A 20,010-nucleotide genomic window follows, 5' to 3' on the forward strand; every position below is an offset into this window, starting at 1 on the left:
GGGCGGGGCGACCCCCAGCTGCCGTTGCCCGCCCCGTGGGACTAGGGATTGCCGGAGATCTCGGAGAGGACCGGGGCGGGGGAACTTTCAAAGGCGGGTCCGGCGATCCGGTGGAGAAGCGCTGGAGCTCCGCCCGGGCAGCAGACAAAACTCTCTGTCTGCCGGTAGCAGAGGGGCCACGCTGAGCATTCAGAGCTCCCGGCAGAGGCCCGGACAGAAGCCCAGAGGGCGGGGCGACCCCCAGCTGCCGTTGCCCGCCCCGTGGGACTAGGGATTGCCGGAGATCTCGGAGAGGACCGGGGCGGGGGAACTTTCAAAGGCGGGTCCGGCGATCCGGTGGAGAAGCGCCGGAGCTCCGCCTGGGCAGCAGACAAAACTCTCTGTCTGCCGGTAGCAGAGGGGCCACGCTGAGCATTCAGAGCTCCCGGCAGAGGCCCGGAGAGAAGCCCAGAGGGCGGGGCGACCCCCAGCTGCCGTTGCCCACCAGGTGAGGCTAGGGATTGCCGGAGATCTCGGAGAGGACTGGGGCTGGAGAGAGTTCCAGAGACCCAGCTTAGTAGCCTAGGGGGAAACCCTACAGGCTCACAGAAGCCTTAGGGAAAGCCTCGGCACAGCACCAGTAGAAGGCACCCAGCCGCCAGCCACAAGGCTGGAAGACCCCAGGGCAAAAGCAGCATAGCTAGGTGTACTAACCACAGACTGTAGAAGATGCCAATAGCTCTCCTGCGACCCATAGAGGACAAGTGAGATTTGGTGGGTGCCGACAGCAACCGAGCGACAAATAAAAGTGATCCCACCCCTGGCCGCTGGAAAAGCCCATAACACCGTTGCAGACCCCAAGGAGAGAGCGCATCTAGGTGGGCAACAACAGTAGGCACCTGCAGTCTGAAGCCCCCCGTGACGGCCCCCACGGCAGAGGAGGGAATCCAAAGGGCCACTGTGGCTACGAAGAGGGGCCCAGGCCCAGTTAGCAACTACGGACAGGGTTCCTGGTTGGTGAAGTATAAACAGCAGCTCCCCCCACCGCAGCAGCTGAAACAAGTGAAAGGAGCAACTAAACTCTATCTCCATGCGGAGGCACAAATCAACATCATCAAGCAATATGAAAAAATACATCAAATCTCCAGAACAGAAAGAAAGTAACAAATACACAGAAAACAATCCCAAAGAAAATGAGATATATAACCTAAATGATGATGACTTCAAAACAGCCATCATTAAAATACTCACTGAGTTAAGAGAGAATTCTGACCGACAACTCAACGAGTTCAGGAGCTATGTCACAAAAGAGTTTGATACGATAAAGAAGAACCAAACAGAAATACTGGAAATGAAGAACACAATAGAGGAGATTAAGAAAAATCTAGATGCTCTGAACAGTAGGGCCGATAATATGGAGGAAAGAATTAGCAATTTGGAAGATGGCAATATAGAATTGTTGCAGGCAGAGGAGGAGAGAGAAGCAAGACTTAAAAGAAATGAAGAAACTCTCCGAGAATTATCAGACACAATTAGGAGATGCAACGTAAGGATTATAGGTATACCAGAGGGAGAAGAGAAGGAGAAAGGGGCAGAAAACCTATTCAAAGAAATAATGGCTGAGAACTTCCCAAATCTGGTGAGGGAGATGGATCTTCAGGTGACAGAAGCCAATAGATCTCCAAACTTTATCAATGCAAGAAGACCAACTCCACGCCATATAGTAGTGAAGCTAGCAAAAGTCAACGACAAGGAGAAAATATTAAGGACAGCCAGGCAAAAGAAACTAACCTACAAAGGAACCCCCATCAGGCTATCAGCAGATTTCTCAGCAGAAACTTTACAGGCTAGAAGAGAGTGGAATGATATATTCAAAAATCTGAAGGACAAAAACCTACAGCCGAGAATTCTCTACCCAGCGAAAATATCCTTCAAATACGATGGAGAAATAAAAACTTTCCCAGATAAACAAAAATTAAGGGAGTTCATTGCCACAAAACCTCCTCTTCAGGAAATCCTCAGGAAAACCCTCATTCCTGAAAAATCCAAAAAAGGAAAGGGACTACAAAACCAAGAGCAGAGGAGATAAGTAGAAGGACAACAACAGAGAGTAGCAGCTCTACATCAGAACAGATTAAACCATGGGACGAGAAACAAAGGAAACTGAAGAAAACCGGAAAACAAGACACAAAATGGTAGTGGTAGGCCACCACGTCTCAATAATCACTCTAAATGTAAACGGATTGAACTCCCCAATCAAAAGACACAGAGTGGCAGGATGGATCAAAGAACAAGATCCAACAATATGCTGCCTCCAGGAAACACACCTCAGCCCCAAAGACAAACACAGACTCAGAGTGAAGGGATGGAGAACAATACTCCAAGCTAATAATGAACAAAAGAAAGCAGGTGTCGCTATACTAATATCAGACAAGGTAGATTTCAAAGCAAAACAGATAAAGAAAGACAAAGAGGGACAGTATATAATGATAAAAGGGACTCTCCACCAAGAAGACATAACACTTATAAATATATACGCACCCAACACAGGAGCACCAAAATTTGTAAAGCAACTCTTAATAGATCTAAAAGAAGACATCAACAACAATACAATAATAGTAGGGGACCTCAACACACCATTAACACCAATGGACAGAACATCCAGACAGAAAATCAACAAGGAAATAATAGAATTAAATGAAAAATTAGACCAGATGGACTTAATAGATATATATAGAACACTTCATCCAAAAACAGCAGGTTACACATTCTTCTCAAGTGCACATGGAACATTCTCAAGGATTGACCATATTTTGGGAACCAAAGCAAACATCAATAAATACAAGAGAGTTGAAATAATATCAAGCATCTTTTCTGATCATAACGCTATTAAACTAGAAATCAACTACAAGAAAAAAGCAGAGAAAGGTGCAAAAATGTGGAGACTAAACAACACGCTTCTCAACAAACAATGGATCATTGAAGAAATTAAAGAAGAAATCAAATATTATCTGGAGACAAATGAAAATGAGAACACGACATACCAAATCATTTGGGATGCAGCAAAAGCAGTCCTAAGAGGGAAATTCATCGCAATACAGGCTCACCTCACTAAACAAGAAAAAGCTCACGTAAGCAACCTCAAACGACACCTAACAGAACTAGAAAAAGAAGAACAAACAAGGCCCAGAGTCAGTAGAAGGAGGGAAATAATAAAAATAAGAGCAGAAATAAACGATATTGAAACAAAAAAGACAATAGAAAGGATCAATGAAACAAAGAGTTGGTTCTTCGAAAGAATTAACAAAATTGACAAACCCCTAGCCAGACTCACCAAGAAAAGAAGAGAGAAATCGCAAATTAATAAAATCAGGAATGACAGAGGAGAAATCACAACAGATACCAATGAAATACAAGAGATCATAAGAGAATACTATGAAAAACTATATGCCAACAAATTGAACAACCTGGAAGAAATGGACAAATTCCTAGACTCCTACAATCTCCCCAAACTGAATCAGGAAGAAATGGAGAATCTGAATAGACCAATCACAAGTAAGGAAATAGAAACGGTAATCAAAAACCTCCCCAAAAACAAGAGTCCAGGACCAGACGGCTTCTCTGGAGAATTCTACCAAACATTCAAAGAAGACTTAATACCTATTCTCCTCAAACTGTTCCAGAAAATTGAGAAAGATGGAGAACTCCCTAACACATTCTATGAAGCCAACATCACTCTGATCCCCAAACCTGACAAGGACAACACAAAGAAGGAGAACTACAGGCCGATATCACTGATGAACATAGATGCAAAAATCCTCAACAAAATTTTGGCAAACCGATTACAGCAATACATCAAAAAGATTATACACCATGATCAAGTGGGATTTATACCAGGGACACAGGGATGGTTCAACATCCGCAAGTCAATCAACGTGATACACTACATTAACAAAATGAAAACCAAAAACCACATGATCATCTCAATAGATGCAGAGAAAGCATTCGACAAGATCCAACACCCATTTATGATAAAAACCCTCAGTAAAATGGGTATAGAAGGAAAGTACCTCAACATAATAAAGGCCATATATGATAGACCCACAGCCAACATCATACTCAATGGACAAAAGCTGAAAGCCATCCCTCTGAGGACAGGAACAAGACAAGGGTGCCCACTTTCACCACTCCTATTCAACATAGTTCTGGAGGTGCTGGCCAGAGCAATTCGGCAGGAAAAAGAAATAAAAGGAATCCAAATAGGTAACGAAGAAGTAAAACTCTCGTTGTTTGCAGACGACATGATCTTATACATAGAAAACCCCAAAGAATCCACAGAAAAACTATTAGAAATAATCAACAACTACAGCAAAGTAGCAGGGTATAAAATTAACGTGCATAAATCAGTAGCATTTCTATACACTAACAATAAACTAACAGAAAAAGAACTCAAGAACTCTATCCCATTCACAATAGCAACGAAAAGAATAAAATACCTTGGGATAAACTTAACCAAGGAAGTGAAGGATCTATACAATGAAAACTACAAGACTCTCTTGAAAGAAATAGGCGATGACATAAAGAGATGGAAAGACATCCCTTGCACATGGATCGGAAGAATAAACATAGTTAAAATGTCCATACTACCTAAAGCAATATACAGATTCAATGCTATCCCAATCAGAATCCCAAGAACATTCTTCACAGAAATTGAACAAACAATCCTAAAATTCATATGGGGCAACAAAAGACCGCGAATTGCTAAAGCAATCCTGAGCAAGAAAAACAAAGCCGGCGGAATCACAATCCCCGATTTCAAAACTTACTACAAAGCTACAGTGATCAAAACAGCATGGTACTGGTACAAAAACAGGTCCACAGATCAATGGAACAGAATTGAAAGCCCAGAGATAAAACCACACATCTATGGACAGCTAATCTTCGACAAAGGAGCAGAGGGCCTACAATGGAGAAAAGAAAGTCTCTTCAACAAATGGTGCTGGGAAAACTGGACAGCCACATGCAAAAGATTGAAAATTGACCATTCTTTTTCTCCACACACCAAAATAAACTCAAAATGGATCAAAGACCTAAAGATTAGGCCTGAGACAATAAGTCTTTTGGAAGAGAATATAGGCAGTACACTCTTTGACATCAGTTTCAAAAGAATCTTTTCAGACACTGTAACTCCTCAGTTGAGGGAAACAATAGAAAGAATAAACAAATGGGACTTCATCAGACTAAAGAGCTTCTTCAAGGCAAGGGAAAACAGGATTGAAACAAAAAAACAGCTCACTAATTGGGAAAAAATATTTACAAGCCACTTATCCGACAAAGGGTTAATCTCCATAATATACAAAGAACTCACACTGCTTAACAACAAAAAAACAAACAACCCGATCAAAAAATGGGCAGAGGACATGAACAGACATTTCTCAAAAGAAGATATGAATATGGCCAATAGACACATGAAAAGATGTTCATCATCGCTAATCATCAGGGAAATGCAAATCAAAACTACACTAAGATATCACCTTACCCCCGTTAGATTGGCAAAAACATCCAAAACCAAGAACGACAAATGTTGGAGGGGTTGTGGAGAAAGAGGAACCCTCATACACTGTTGGTGGGAATGCAAACTGGTACAGCCACTATGGAAAACAGTATGGAGATTTCTCAAAAAGTTAAAAATAGAAATACCCTATGACCCAGCCATCCCATTACTGGGTATCTATCCTAAGAACCTGATATCAGATATCTCAAGAGTCCGTTGCACCCCTATGTTCATTGCAGCATTATTTACAATAGCCAAGAAGTGGAACCAGCCTACATGCCCAGAAACTAATGATTGGATAAAGAAGATGTGGTATATATACACAATGGAATACTACTCAGCCATAAAAAAAGACGAAATTGGCCCATTCACAACAATGTGGATGGACCTCGAGGGTATTATGTTAAGCGAAATAAGTCAGTCAGAGAAAGACGAACTCTATATGACTCCACTCATAGGTGGAAATTAGTATATTGAGAAGGACATCTGATTGGTGGTTACCAGGGAAAAGGGGGGGTGGGGGGAGGGTGCGGAGGGGGAAGTGGTGTACCCACAACATGACTAACAAAAATGTACAACTGAAATCTCACAAGGTTGTAATCTATCATAACATTAATAAAAAAAAAAAAAAAAAAAAAAAAAAAAAAACTTTCTCAGAACCAAAAAAAAAAAAAAAAAAAAAAAAAAAAAAAAAAAAAAAGAAAATACACCCAACATCATCAGTCATTTAGGTAATGCAAGTTATGACAATGAGATACTACAACACATCCACTAGAATGACTAAAATTTGAAAGACTGAAAACACCACACATTGTCAAGGATGTAGAACTGGAACTCTTAAACATCACTGGTAGAACTACAAAATGATACAGCCACTTTAGGAAACAGTTTTGCAGTTTCTTATAAAGTTAAACATATACTTGGCATACAATCCAGCAATACAATCCTAGATATTTACCCAAGAGATGTGAAGACATGTCCACACAGAAACCTGAATGTGAATGTTTACAACAGCTTTCTCCACAAGTGCCAAAAACTAGAAACAAAGAAACTAAAATATCTTTAACCCACAAAGATATAAACAAGTCATGTTATATCCATATAATGGAATATGACCCAGTGATTAAAAGAAAACATTAATGATACATTCAACATTACTGAATCTCAAAAACATTATGCCAAAAGAAAGCAAGCAGACACAAAACACTACATACTGAATACTATTAATACAAAATCCTAGAAAAGGGAAAACTATAGTGATAGAAAACCATCAGTGGTTGCCAGGTGTCAGGTGTGAGGGTAGAAGACAGAACGCAGTGTTGCCCCAAGTAAACATTCTAAGGTGATGGAAATGTTCTATATCTTGATTAGGGTGGTGGTTACACAGATGTATTCATTTGTCATAACTCATTGAACTATATACACTTAAAACTGGTAACTTCTTTTTTTGAAGAAGATTAGTCCTTAGCTAACATCTGCCACCAATTCTCCTCTTTTTGCTGAGGAAGACTGGCCCTGAGCTAACATTCATGCCCATCTTCCTCTACTTTATACATGGGATACCTACCACAGCATGGCTTGCCAAGCAGTGCCATGTCCGCAGTTGGGATCCAAACCGGCGAACGCTGGGCCACCAAAGCAGAACATTCCCACTTAACCGCGGTGCCACCGGGCCGGCCCCAAAGTATTTCTTAATAAAGTCAATTTTAGGACCAGCCCCAGTGGCCTAGTGGTTAAGTTCATCTCACTCCATTTTGGTGGCCCAGGTTCAGTTCGTGGGTGTGGACCCACTGCTCTGTTAGCAGCCATGCTGTGCGGCTGGCCCACATACTAAAAAAAATAAGAGGAAGACAGGCACAGATGGTAGCTCAAGGCAAATCTTCCCCAGCAAAAAGAAAGAATAATAATAAAGCTGATTTTAAACAAAATTTCCAGCCTCTGAATAAAGTCAAGGTAATATAAAGGTTAATAACTTGAGCTCTGATTCAGAATCTCTGGATATAAACACTGATAGGATCATCATTAACTGTATGAACTGAGACAAGTTACATGACCTCTCTGACCCTCATTTCCTCATCTATAAAATGGGAATTATAAAAGTATCTGTATCAAAGTTGTTGTGAAGACTGAATAAGTAATGCTAAACTCTTAGAACAATGCCTGGCAAAAAATAACAGCTTATATTGGAGCACATATTATTATGAGTATGTGTGCCAAACCCATTGTTAATACAGCATATTCAATCTTCACTTTAGAGTGAACTTGTCATTTATGAACTTTGAGTTTCAAGTATCTAAAAAAGCCCCCAAAATAATTATAATTTTTACTAAAGCCAGCCCCAGCAGTCTAGTGGTTAAGATTCAGCACTCTCACTGCTGCAGCACAAGTTTGTTTTGCGATCAGGGAATCACACCACCCAGTCTGTTAACTGTCATACTGTGGTGGCTGCATGTTGCTGTGATGCTGAAAGATATGCCACTAGTATTTCAAATACCAGCAGGGTCACCTATGGTGGGCAGGTTTCAGTGGAGCTTCCAGACTCAGACAGACTAGGAAGAAGACCTGGTCATACACTTCCAAAAAAACTGGCCATGAAAACCCTATGAATAGCAGCGAAGCATTGTCTGACACAGTGCCAGAAGGTGAGACCAGGCAGGGTTCCACTCTGTGGTACACAGGGTCGCTAGGAGTCAGAATCGATTCAAGAGCACTAACAACAAAATTTTTACTAAACCCACTTTGCCTCATTATCTCTACTTGAGCCAAATGTCAATCCTTGAACTAATACTCAGGCCAGAGAATTCCAATGCACTAGATTACCTGGGCCTGTATCATGTGTTCCAGCTCTGAATGTGGGGAAGAAGAATATCCACCCTAAACCACACAGACTAGGAAGAGAGAAGGGTGGATTCCTAAAGGTAATGCCAGAAATACAATGAACAGAAATCAGACCACCTATTAGAAACAGAGACAAAATCAGTTCATGAAACTTAATTATAAAAAAACAAAAGGACAATTAACTTATATATGAGGATATGAAGAGAAAATATGTTACTCTCAATGAAAATATTATTTGAGATGGTAGGGACCTATACAAATAGAAGCTGGTACATATAAATATATATATATATATAAATACATATATATATATATATATATATATATATATGAAGAAAGACAGAGGGCAAAGAACAAGCAAGGTGGAGGGCAAAGATGAGGAGACATCACATGTAAAACAAATCAAGAATTTAAGAAGCATTTTATTTTGTATAATACAAATTTTAACAGGAAAGAGAAGACTAATTCCACTGTCAAAGCCTTTCCTCCCAAGCTACAGAAGCTTTGAGGAAAAGAGTTGCAGGCTAAAATAATTATTTAAAACAGAAAGAAATCACCATCAAGAACAACATACATATGCAAGGAGAAAAAGTGAGCAACAAGGTTCAAGGTTGTAAGTTACTTTAATCAATAACAATTCTTAGATGGAATATGATCAACTAAGTAATGCTGGTTTATTACCAGAAAAGGTCTGTAAAAGGAAAAGGTAGTTGGAAAAGCTAACACAGAGGCAGTAGTGATGTGGTAGAATAAATGAAAGAAGTCATCCTCCAAATACAGGCTAGACTCATAGTTTAGTTAAATGGATCATGTAAGAAAAATCTGAAAAACCAAAGTAACAAAGACTTCCTCTGAATGTCAAAGATTTATCCAATTTCAAGCTAAATACTACTCCTCCTGTACTATAGATTCCCTATCCATAAAACTGTTAGAATTACCTACAACTTGCCAATACTTTCAATCCTTTGTATGAAAGAAATATTAAAGGGAAACTACAAATCCCTAAAATGTCAATCGATTCTGCAATTAAATATAAACTTACTTTCAAATACGATATAAGTCAAGAGAAGCCAATGTGTGTGACTGAAAGTTAGGAATCTGACTTTAAGTCAACTGTTCTCAAAGAGGAGAAGAGGACGACACATCCTTATCACCAGGGGAGCTTTCGCAAACTACACTGCCCCCTCCAGCCTCCAAGTCTGATCTGTCCTCTTGGGAACCTGGGTAGGCAGACAGGCAGGGGGAGGGAGTGGTTAGGGATAACACATCTCACGTAATTATGAAACTGCTGTGCCCCTCAAATCTACCACATTTAAGAACCACTAGGCTAAATACATGTACTTCAACTTACAGATCTGAAATTTTCGAATTCCATACAAAGAGAGAACTAAGTTGAGAACTGGAGATCTTGAGTTCTCATTTTGCCACTTAACTATGCAATCTGAAACAGAATTATTTAACTTCTCTCTACCTTAATGGGAATACAATTATATTAGTACTATATGAAAAGTGAAGTTCTATACAACCTCACACAGAATTACTCTAAGGATAAAATAAAATGTGAAGTATAAACATATCTTTAAAATGTGATGAATAAGGCCATTATCATTATTCAAACTTCAGCCTCATTTAGATGTAAACACACAGAGTAATTTGGATTGGTTCACAGTTTGACCTTGAAGCATACAAGACCAGACCAACCACCCAGAGCCAATTAGAAATGAAAAGGATCCCTTGGGCCTTGCCTAATCCACATCTTCCTACCCCAAAACTTGGCCAAATCAAATCCAGCTTGAGAGTCGGGAAAATAGATACCTACTCATGAATTCTTCTGAATGTTCAACCTAACCAGAAAAAGAAATAATGGTCTAAGAAGACTCTTAAAAAAGTGAAATATTCAGAATTTTTAACTGAAGACTCTCATTGGACAGTTCCACATTAGAATATAAAGGAAAACAAAATAATCTAAACAACATGATTAGGACTCAGAAACTAGATTGAAATTTTTTAAAATTAGGTGACAAACAAATAAAAATTTTAATAATCTTACCCTTAAAAAAAAAATGTGTCAGCTGCTTATACTTCAATGTCCCTCTCCAATTCCCTATAGTATGGCCTACAGTAAACACGACAAAACTCATGTGATGCCTGGCAGACAGTGAGCATCAAATAAATATCTGTTGAACGAATGACTGATTCCCTTATTTCTTACATCTTTCACACTATTTTACTTTACCTAGATGGATGCTGGCATATTTATTTTCTTTTAGCCCACTAAAAATTGAAAAGCAAACGGCGGCTAAAATGACAAATTCTTCAAACCCTCACTCTTTCATTAGCTTCTACTTTACCATAAGGCACTCTCTACTGAACATGAGCACAAAACCTCTTAGACCCAACCAAAAGCTGCTTAAATTATTTACAAACAACAATCACCATTATAATGCAGTTTCACTAAAAAATGAATTAATTTTGAATCCAAAATAATTTAAGATAAAAGTAAAAATATAAACAAAGACATTTTTACAGCAAGAACCAGACACTCTAAGTCTAATGAATAACCTTCCTATAGCTCCAACTTCTGGCCCTATCATAGTTAATGACACCAACTCCGATCTTCAACCCTGAAGTGAATCAACTTCCCCTATGACAGTGCAAGCCAACTTCCTACATCACTAATATTCTAAGTCTATCAACAATTTCCTCCAGAGGAAAAGCACAAAACCCTACCAGTTCTCACTCAGCTAAAAGCAATTCCTTTCTCAGAATTCTACTACTTGGACTGGGTTTTGGATACAAAACACAATGAGAATCCGCAAACACTCTCAGCAGACAATCAACTCCGTCTTTCACATACTACGGATAACCCCTCCACACCAAATATCATCACTGAATATTAGTGTGTGTCATTCAAGATGCCAAATATGATGACAAAATGCCTAATACCTAGTTTCTCAGAAGTTCCAGTATACGCTCATGTGTCATACAAGTGTAGTAGCTACAGCCGACACATGGATAATAACAAATGTGGTTCCCTCTTTCAAGACATCCACTTGAGAAGTGGAATTTTTTGTGAACAGATTTTCTTGACTGCAGTAGCCTCAGCAGCAGTCTTCAAAGTGGCCCACCCTTTGAAGTGGGAGGAGGTATTTATACATACACACGACGGCTACTTACATTAAATACTACTTCTCCTTAAAACACCTATACCCATGCTTAGAGCACCAGCTACCATACTTTCAAGAAGCAAATTCTGACCGACCACTCCGTCGCTCAACATCCCAGGAAGCTTAATTCTCTCCCTTTACAAGTTTAATTCACTTCAACAAGCAATCCGGACCGATAGGTGCCTAATTCGCCAGAAGATTCAAGGCCCAATCTCCTTGCCCAACTTTCTTCTATGCACATTTACTTGACCCTCCATCTCGCCTCACTCATCTAATATTGTTGCCTTCATGCCCTCCTCGCTAGCACTTACCTCTTAGGTACCCCCACCCTGCCTCGGGACTCCAACATCCCCGCGTCTCACCCCATCGACCCCCGCCCGCAGGTCTCCGCGAACGCTCGAACCCTGCGGACGCCGCCCAGGCACCCCCAGACCACCCTCCGCCGCGCCCCGCAGCCCGCCCCGCAGCAGCTCAGAATTCCGCAAGGGGGAGGGGGTGCCCTCAACCCACCAGACGAAGTCGTTGCTTTTGTCCTCGTAGGAGTTGATGAGCCCGTTGCAGAGCGGGGCGAGCAGAGGGCGCTTCCTGCTGCCGCTGCCCAGGCTGGAGCTGCTCCCTCCGACGCCGGCGCTGGGCCTGGCCGCGCAGCTGAGCCGGGACAGGCCCGCCGACACCGCCCCGCCGCCGCCGCCGCCGCCGCCGCCGCTGCCAGAAACGGCGGCCGCCACCAACACAGGCCGCGCCGGGCCCCCGAGGCCGCCCGAGCCCGCGGCCTGCGCCGCCCCGCCGGACCCCAGCGCCGCCGCCGAGGCCGCCACGGAAGGCGGCGACGGGGAGGAGGATAAGGACGAGGAGGCGGAAGTCACCGAGGAGGCCGCCGAGGAGCCAGGGCTGGTCCCGGCGGAGCCCGACCCGGCCTGGCGGCTCCCAGACATCGTGACTCCCTCCCCTCCGGCCGGGCGCTCGGAGGAGAGGGACCGCGACCGCCAGCCGCCGCCGCCTCCCCCGCCACAGCCTCAATGCATCCTGAGGAGGCGCGCCGCCGGGAGGTGGGGCTGAGGAACAATAAAGTTGATTTTTTTTTCAAGGCAACCACACAACAGCGTCCGACGGGAGGGGGCGGAGGAAACTAATAAAGCGGAGTAGAAACCACTACCGCTCCGACGCCGCCGCCGCCGCCGCGGCCCCTGCCGCAGCCAACCCGAGCGCGCCGTGGGCCGGCCGTGCGCGCGCGCGAGCGGCGGAAGGGGCGGGAGCGGCGCGGGATACAACTTCAGCCGCGGCCCGGGCGGCGCTCGGCCACGCACGACGCGCCCTCGGCGGCGGCGGCGGCCTAGCAACGACGGCCGCCCTCGCCGGGACCTGTTTTCGTTCGTGACGTACCAGGGGGCAGGCCGCCTTAATGGGTGAAAGGGCTGCGGAAGACGGATGAATGGTAGAGGTGGCGGAACGGTTTGGACGAAGGAGGCGGAGGTTGGGGAGCGCCCAGAAAGCGACTGCGCACGCGCGCCCTGGCGTCGACCCTCGCAGGTTACCCAGTGTCCCCCTTCAGGCGGAGAGGAGCGGCCGCGGCGCGGAGTGGCTGCACCAGGCATGCGCGGGGGCGAGCCGCATTCCTGAACGTGGAGAGGGAGCGGTCGCTGTCACCAGAGGGACCGGCAGTGTGACCAGTGGAGAGGGCGCGGCGCGGCGCGACAGGTGCTTGCGACTCGGGAATTGAAGGCTCGGTAAACTGGGACACACAGGAAGAACCTGGAAGCTGCGAGCAGTTGAAAAGAGCACTGGGCTGAGAGTCAAGGAGTCGCGCACTGCTTTTTAAGACATTGCACGTTCTTGTGAGGAATAAATGAAGTCAGTGAACAGTTCTTTGTGAATTGCAGACATTGTAGCAAATGTTACCGATTTATGGGTTCTACCTTGATCTCACTCTTGTATTTTGAAAATTTACTTACCAAGTTAAGTATAACAATAATGAGAAAAGTTAATGTAGAACAAGGCTCCGTCAGAACCTCGGTTTAATATGGATCTGATATAGTTCTAGCACAAAACAAGGAAACTTGGCAGTTAATACCGCTGCAAAATGTGCAATTTCTGGTAGGCTCTTTGGAATATTGAAAATTGATTACAGATTTATTTTCATTAGCCATTGTGAGAATCCCTAGGATTCTGGGGCGTGTAAATTAGAAACAACCGAACTGGGTGATTTTCGGTATCCTTTCCAACTATGTCATTTCTATGATTCTTAGAAGGAAGAATCCCAGATTTAATTCTGGCCTGAGTATTGAAGACTGTAGGGGCAACTAGGGCCTCTCCCTAGGAAGGGCTAGCCATGAGGGGCCGGGGCCAGCCCAGGGCCAAGACCTAGCCGCTCACCTGGGCAGTGAAAGGCCATAAGGCTGCCTTCTTCCTCACTTCCGCCTCGGCTGCTCACCCTTGTATTCCCAGCTCAGGTTTCTGCTCAGAATAATGACACAGGAATGGGCTTCTCAGATTTCCCAGAACCTCCCTCCTTGTGTGAATGTTACGTTGTCCAACCCCTTGTTCACATTCATTTTCAAGACCACACTGAAATGTGAAGCCTTACTGACTCGTTGGCAGAGATAGTTGCACCCTCATTTGTGCCCCTAGGATGTTTTATTTGCACTTATAACACTGTATTTTAGGAATTTATATGTGATTCTCCTCTACTAGTCTTTCAGCTCCCGCTTTGTAGTCCCAGCATGTAACAGTACCTGACCTGTGATAGGTGCTTATTAAATATCTCTTGACTGACAAATAAAGCAGTTGAGTGCATTTTTATTTTAATTATTTGCTTAAAGTCTATCTTTCCAAGTAAGTTGTAAGCTCCATGTATTGGTTCTCAGTGGGCATTCAATAATTTTTTGATGAAAGAATGCATAAATAATATTTATTGAACATTTACTACACATAGACTTGGACTAGACAAGGAAGAGGTAAGGAAGTTTAGAAAACGTTGCTCCCACATTCAGGAAGCTTACGGAATAATGGAAGAAGTAGAAAAATACATAAAAAGGTAAGTGATGTTACCAAGGAGGACATGCTGAATGCTTAATGAGTAAAGCGGAGAGTCACCATAGGAACTGAAGCAAGAGCAAGTGCTGAGGGCCAGCCTTGTTGGTGCAGAAAAAGGCCTTAAGTGAAAAGTATGGCTTGATCAATCAGAAAGTGTAATTAAAGTCATGAGCCCAGAAAACAAGTAGGTAAAAATGCTTGCATCAAGTTCAGATACCTGTTTGATAGGGGTAAAAGAGTTTATTCAGTCAGAATTCATTTGGGGGCCAGATTGTAAAGAGCCTTGAATCCACTTTGGGAGATAGCGTATATGCAGTTGGAAACAATGAAGGCATTATGTGGAGGTAAAATATATTCAAAGTGTTGTTTTAAAGATTAAGTTTTCAGCACATTAATCTTTCAGAAGAGGTGGGAGATTAGGAGCAAAGAGACTAATTAGGAAAAAATTATAGCAGTCCAGGCGTAAGTGATGAGATTCTAGATTAGGGTGCTGACAAGGAAAGTAAGGGAGTATTGTGAGAAAAATGCAAAAGAATCTATAGGATTAACTTTTGTTATTAGTGCTGTTGAGTGGATTCCAACTCCTAGCGACCCTGTGTACAGCAGAGTGGAACCCTGCCCCGTCTTTTTGCACCATCCTCTCACCTTCTAGCACTGTATCAGACAATGCTCTGCTGCTATTCATAGTTTTCAGGGCCAATTTTTTGGGAAGTGGGTGGCCAGGTTCTTCCTACTCTGTCTAGTCTGGAAACTCCAATGAAACCTGTCAACCATGGGTGACCCTGCTGCTATTTGAAATACCAAGATTAAACTACTCTTGGTACAAGAATCTTTATAGTCCTTGAGGGCATGACCCATGTCTGTCTTGTTCATCACCATCTTTCCCAGTGCTTAGCACAAAGGCCAATTTGTTAATTAAGTAAAAATGATGAAACACAAAGAGAAATGACTCCAAAGATAACTCCAGGAATAATAGCATGATGACAGAATTGGAGACGGCCAGTGGATGGTTTAGTTTTGGAAGGGTTGAGTGAGTGTGGGATGAAAATACATTCGAGTAAGCATATCCAGCACAGGAGAAAGTTCAACACATGAGAGAAATAGAACTGCATGTTTCTGAGCTCTTCCTCCAGAGATTCTGACTCTGGGCCTGGGCTAGGGCCTATGAATATGCATTCTTACCAGCACCTAGGTGAATTCGATGCAGGTGACTAACATTTGAGAAACACTGTGATGGACAGTGTAGGGAGTGTAAGAGAAATATGTAAAATAGTCTCTTCCTTCCAAGTAGCTTATTCAGGAGACAGAAAGTGATATGACCCCAGCTGAGAAGTCTCCTAAGAAAAAAATCATCAGAGTTTAGTATTACCTCTTTGGAACCTATCTTCAGTGAAATCTAAATTCACAAAAGGAAACTGAGCGGGTGTGATACGATGGAATTGCCCTTTTATACCAGATAAATGTATAAAGACTATTCTGAAAGTACACGATCCTTATTAGTTTTTTGCTTTTGTTTTTTTTTCCAGAAACAAAGGACTTTATTATTCATAGCAATAGTATTGGCTGGAGTATCATCATTTTCATGGGCCAGTTCACCAAGCCCCAATTCCCATGGGGCCACGAGGGCCAGATGCTCAGATTTCCCTCTAGGAGAGGAACCCTGAGCTTAGAAACACATAGATACAAAGAAGGATTGATGATTACCAGAGGGGAAGGGGGGAGAGGGAGGGTGAAAGGGCTAAAGGGGCACATGTGTAGGGTGATGGATGGCAACTAGACTTCTCAGTATCTACTGGCAAGATTCTCTGGGAAAGCAGAAGAGAAAAGAGGAAGCATGACAAAATGCACACAAAGGAAGTCAGACAGCTCAGGAGAAGTAGCAAATAGAACAGAAGAAAACGTTAATGAAAAATGAAAGTAAATGTAAAATGAACACTAAGCCCTAATAATTAAAAGAATCCCATCGTGTTGTTAAGTATATTAATCCTGTGAATGACAACAATGACAAGACAAAACCCAAAGTCGTCTACAAAACACTGCTACTAAAGTCAAGTCTAATGGAGTTAAGCTGGAATGGAATTACCAAGAGGATTGAGTTTCCCAGACATGTCTAAGTTGTCTTATCCAAATATACTATTTTAGGGAAATAAGACTGCTGGCTTCCATCTCCAGCTAGCCTTGTCCTTTGGTAACCAATCTCCCAAAGAGATCCTCCCAAAAAAGCTTTCTCTGCCCAGCTCACCTGAAGGTTTGCTACCTGTTAGCCCTGTCTGCTGTCTAACCACATCTCCGAGTGAATAATAGCTTCCTGTTAATTTTTTTTTAATTTAATATGATTGCCCTTTAAAAAAAATGAGAGGTGAAATAAACATGGTATTAAAAAGCTAAATTGAGAAGAAAAAAGGAAAATTTTTATGTCAGTGTGAGAGGACAGAAAAGATATAGGAAAGTTTCTGTAACCCAATAGCATCATAATGTACCTAGCAGAAAATAATCCATAATCTACTGGTAAAATGAAAAGCTCCAATTTATATGTTAAAACCAGAGGTAGACAGTTACCTATAGACAACTATAATTTCTTAGAGTTATTATCTGAGGGCAGTCTCTTTTCTGAAAGTGCCTAGCACACTGTTTTCATTGCTAGAATTGCGTCATGAGCTTTCATTCCTCTCCGAGTCTTCCTATATAAAATTACAAGCGTTTTTGAGGAAAGGTAAACTAATAGCACCTAATACCTTGATAAGTCGGTCATCATATTAAAAGAAGTTAATTTCCTTTCTCAAAGCACTTTTGCAAGCTACTGCTGGCACTTTGGGTGTAGGTAGTTGTAAAATACGGCCTAGGCCAATGAGAAGTGTAACAATGAAGGATTATGTGTAGAGCTGTGTGAATGTGAATGCAAGTTACTGAATAGGGTCAGTCAGCTTAAAACAAAAAGAGCAACATTGGGAAAAAACAGCATTTACTCATTTTATATATGGTGAATGTGTACCTATTTTATGAATAGATGAATAGGTTTAGATCCACTTGAAGATCGTAAACCAAAACAAAATGAAGTCTAATGAATTCTCCAAAATCAGAATAATTGGTGTCATCATGAGGTGGAGACCAGGTAATGTTAAAGGGCAAAAGAAAAAAAAAACGCCTCACATGGAAACTGAGGCAGATAACGTTGCAAGTCTTTCTCTCTGCGGATTTGACCACCCGTGCATGTAATGTGGCCTAACTAAGTGATTTTGGAAAGTGTTTCTAGCTAGAATCAAGAAATGTTGAAAACAGTTGTTGGGGAGGGGGAAATCCCCCTTCTACCCTTCTTGTGTTCTGATGCCTGGACTAATAATAAAATTGACACGAGACCAGATTAATAGGAGAAAAACCCATTTTACTTACGTGTGCACATGGGAGAATCATGAAAAGATGCTCGACGAGTGAACAAAGCAGGCAGTATACACATCTTTTACACCAAAAAACAATAAATTTGCCAGGAATGACAGGACAAAGAAACTCAGGTTTAGGGTACATAATTAGTGGGGAATTGAAGCATAGTTTAGGTAGTAAATTAGCAGGGTTGTTTCTGCAGACTTCTCTGCCCTGAATCCCCAGCTCTGGTGATAAGGATGCAGGGAGAGCATCCCTCACATGGGAGATTTACTTCCTACTTTCAGGGGAACAGAGACAGGAGGCTCAGAATGTCTTTTTTGCTTCTGAAGTAACTTTAACTCAAAATAATCAATATGCCATTGTGGGATATTTTGGGGTGGCCTGCCCCTGGGCCCCAACACAGTACACAGTAATTTGCATCCAGATTCCTTCCTATGTTGTGAGTGATATTTCTTTCTGCCCAGGACCCTGGGTATTCAGATGTAGTTTCTGGCAAATCATGCTATGATATCTCCTCCAATACCCACCCCTATCACCCACTGAATTCAGTAAGAAACTGAGAGTGCTAAAGCAGGACTAAATTGTGAGCTTTTATAAACTATCTAGAATGAAGGATGAGGAGTATTTGGATATAATCATTATAATTAGATATATATCAGATTGGAAGAGAAGTTAGTTTGGGAGCCTATTCTTAACCTTTGAAGATGATGTCAAGTAAAATAAGTATTCCTTCTGACAATATGTTTCCTCTTATTCTCTGAGACGTATAGTAATTCTTCTGTTTTTTTGTTTTTTTTTTTTTTTTGAGGAAGATTAGCCCTGAGCTAACTACTGCCAATCCTCCTCTTTTTGCTGAGGAAGATTGGCCCTGAGCTAACATCCATGCCCATCTTCCTCTGCTTTGTATGTGGGACACCTACCACAGCATGGCTTTTGCCAAGCGGTGCCATGTCCACACCTGGAATCTGAACCAGCAAACCACGGGCCACCGAGAAGTGGAATGTGGGAACTTAACCGTTGCGCCACCAGGCTGGCCCCATTTTATTCTTAATTTACTTTACTCACCCCATCGAGTCCTCCCACACAGAACCCTGGGCATCTACCATTAAACCAGTTCATCAGCCACATTTGCATGTATCAATTTATTGTGAGATAATAGAAACTGGTATTATCTCATCTACAGTTTGGAAAAATTAGGTCAACGCAGTAAAGCTGCTAGCCAAAATCCTGGCACTCCACCCTACAGTCAACAACTGAGGGTTGCCAAATCTGGGTGATCTCTGTTTGACAATAGTTCAACTGATACAAGAGCAAATATTGAGTCAGTTAAACCCAAGTCACAAATAAACATTGAGTGTCATACACCATTCTTCATTCTTGCTTTACTGGACAATACCACATCACTCTCAAACACTTCGTTTGTACCAAGATATAATTGAGGTTAATAACACCTCCAAAGAAACCACAAGCTGAATTCCATACTGGAAATCGAATTCAGAAGTGGTATCCACTGCAGTTTCAATAGCGTGTATTACTCTTCTATTTTTGCCATAACAAATTAACATAAATTTAGCAGCTTGAAACAACAGGACTTAGGCTCACTGGTTTCCCTGGCTGAGTCTCACAAGACTGAAGTCAAGGTGTCAGCAGGGCTGCTGTATATCCTGGAGGCTCTGGGGGACACACTGCCGCCAGGCTGGTTCAGGTTGTTGGCAGAATTGAACTCCATGTGGTCGTGGGGCTGCTGTTCTGCGTCCTTACTGGCTGTCAGCTCAGGCTAGTCTCGGCTCCCAGAAGCCACCTACATTCCTTGGCTCATGGCCCCTTCTCTCCATCGCCAGCAACAGTGATCAAGTCCTCACATTGCATCTCTCTGACTGACTCTTCTGCCTTCCTCCTCCTTTTTAAGGGCCTGTATGATTACCTTGGACCCATCCAAATAATCCAGGCTGGTCTACCTATTTTAAAGTCAACAAATTCCATCTGTGGAATCTCTTTTGCCTGGTAACATTAACCTATTGACAGGTTCCAGGGATTAGCGGATGGACCTCTTTGACA

General features: G+C 42.5%; 1 protein-coding gene across 8 annotated transcripts in view; it reads right to left on the reverse strand.

The window, feature by feature from the left end:
* COP1 (COP1 E3 ubiquitin ligase) overlaps positions 1 to 12,870 on the reverse strand; it is a 246,122-nt gene extending 233,252 nt beyond the window's left edge. For 4 of the 8 annotated variants that reach the window (XM_070267732.1, XM_023640594.2, XM_023640597.2 and 1 more), the window contains exon 1: positions 12,049 to 12,870. In XM_070267732.1, the coding sequence (XP_070123833.1) occupies positions 12,049 to 12,473 (425 nt within the window). In that variant the 5' untranslated portion in view covers positions 12,474 to 12,870. Of the gene's footprint in view, positions 1 to 11,849; positions 11,945 to 12,048 lie in introns of those variants that run through there. The other 4 variants (XM_070267738.1, XM_070267733.1, XM_070267737.1 and 1 more) reach the window with 4 other exon arrangements.
* Positions 12,871 to 20,010: the final 7,140 nt, after the last annotated feature.

Source organism: Equus caballus, chromosome 5, assembly GCF_041296265.1.
Source record: "Equus caballus isolate H_3958 breed thoroughbred chromosome 5, TB-T2T, whole genome shotgun sequence".
In the NCBI taxonomy this organism is placed as follows: domain Eukaryota; kingdom Metazoa; phylum Chordata; class Mammalia; order Perissodactyla; family Equidae; genus Equus; species Equus caballus.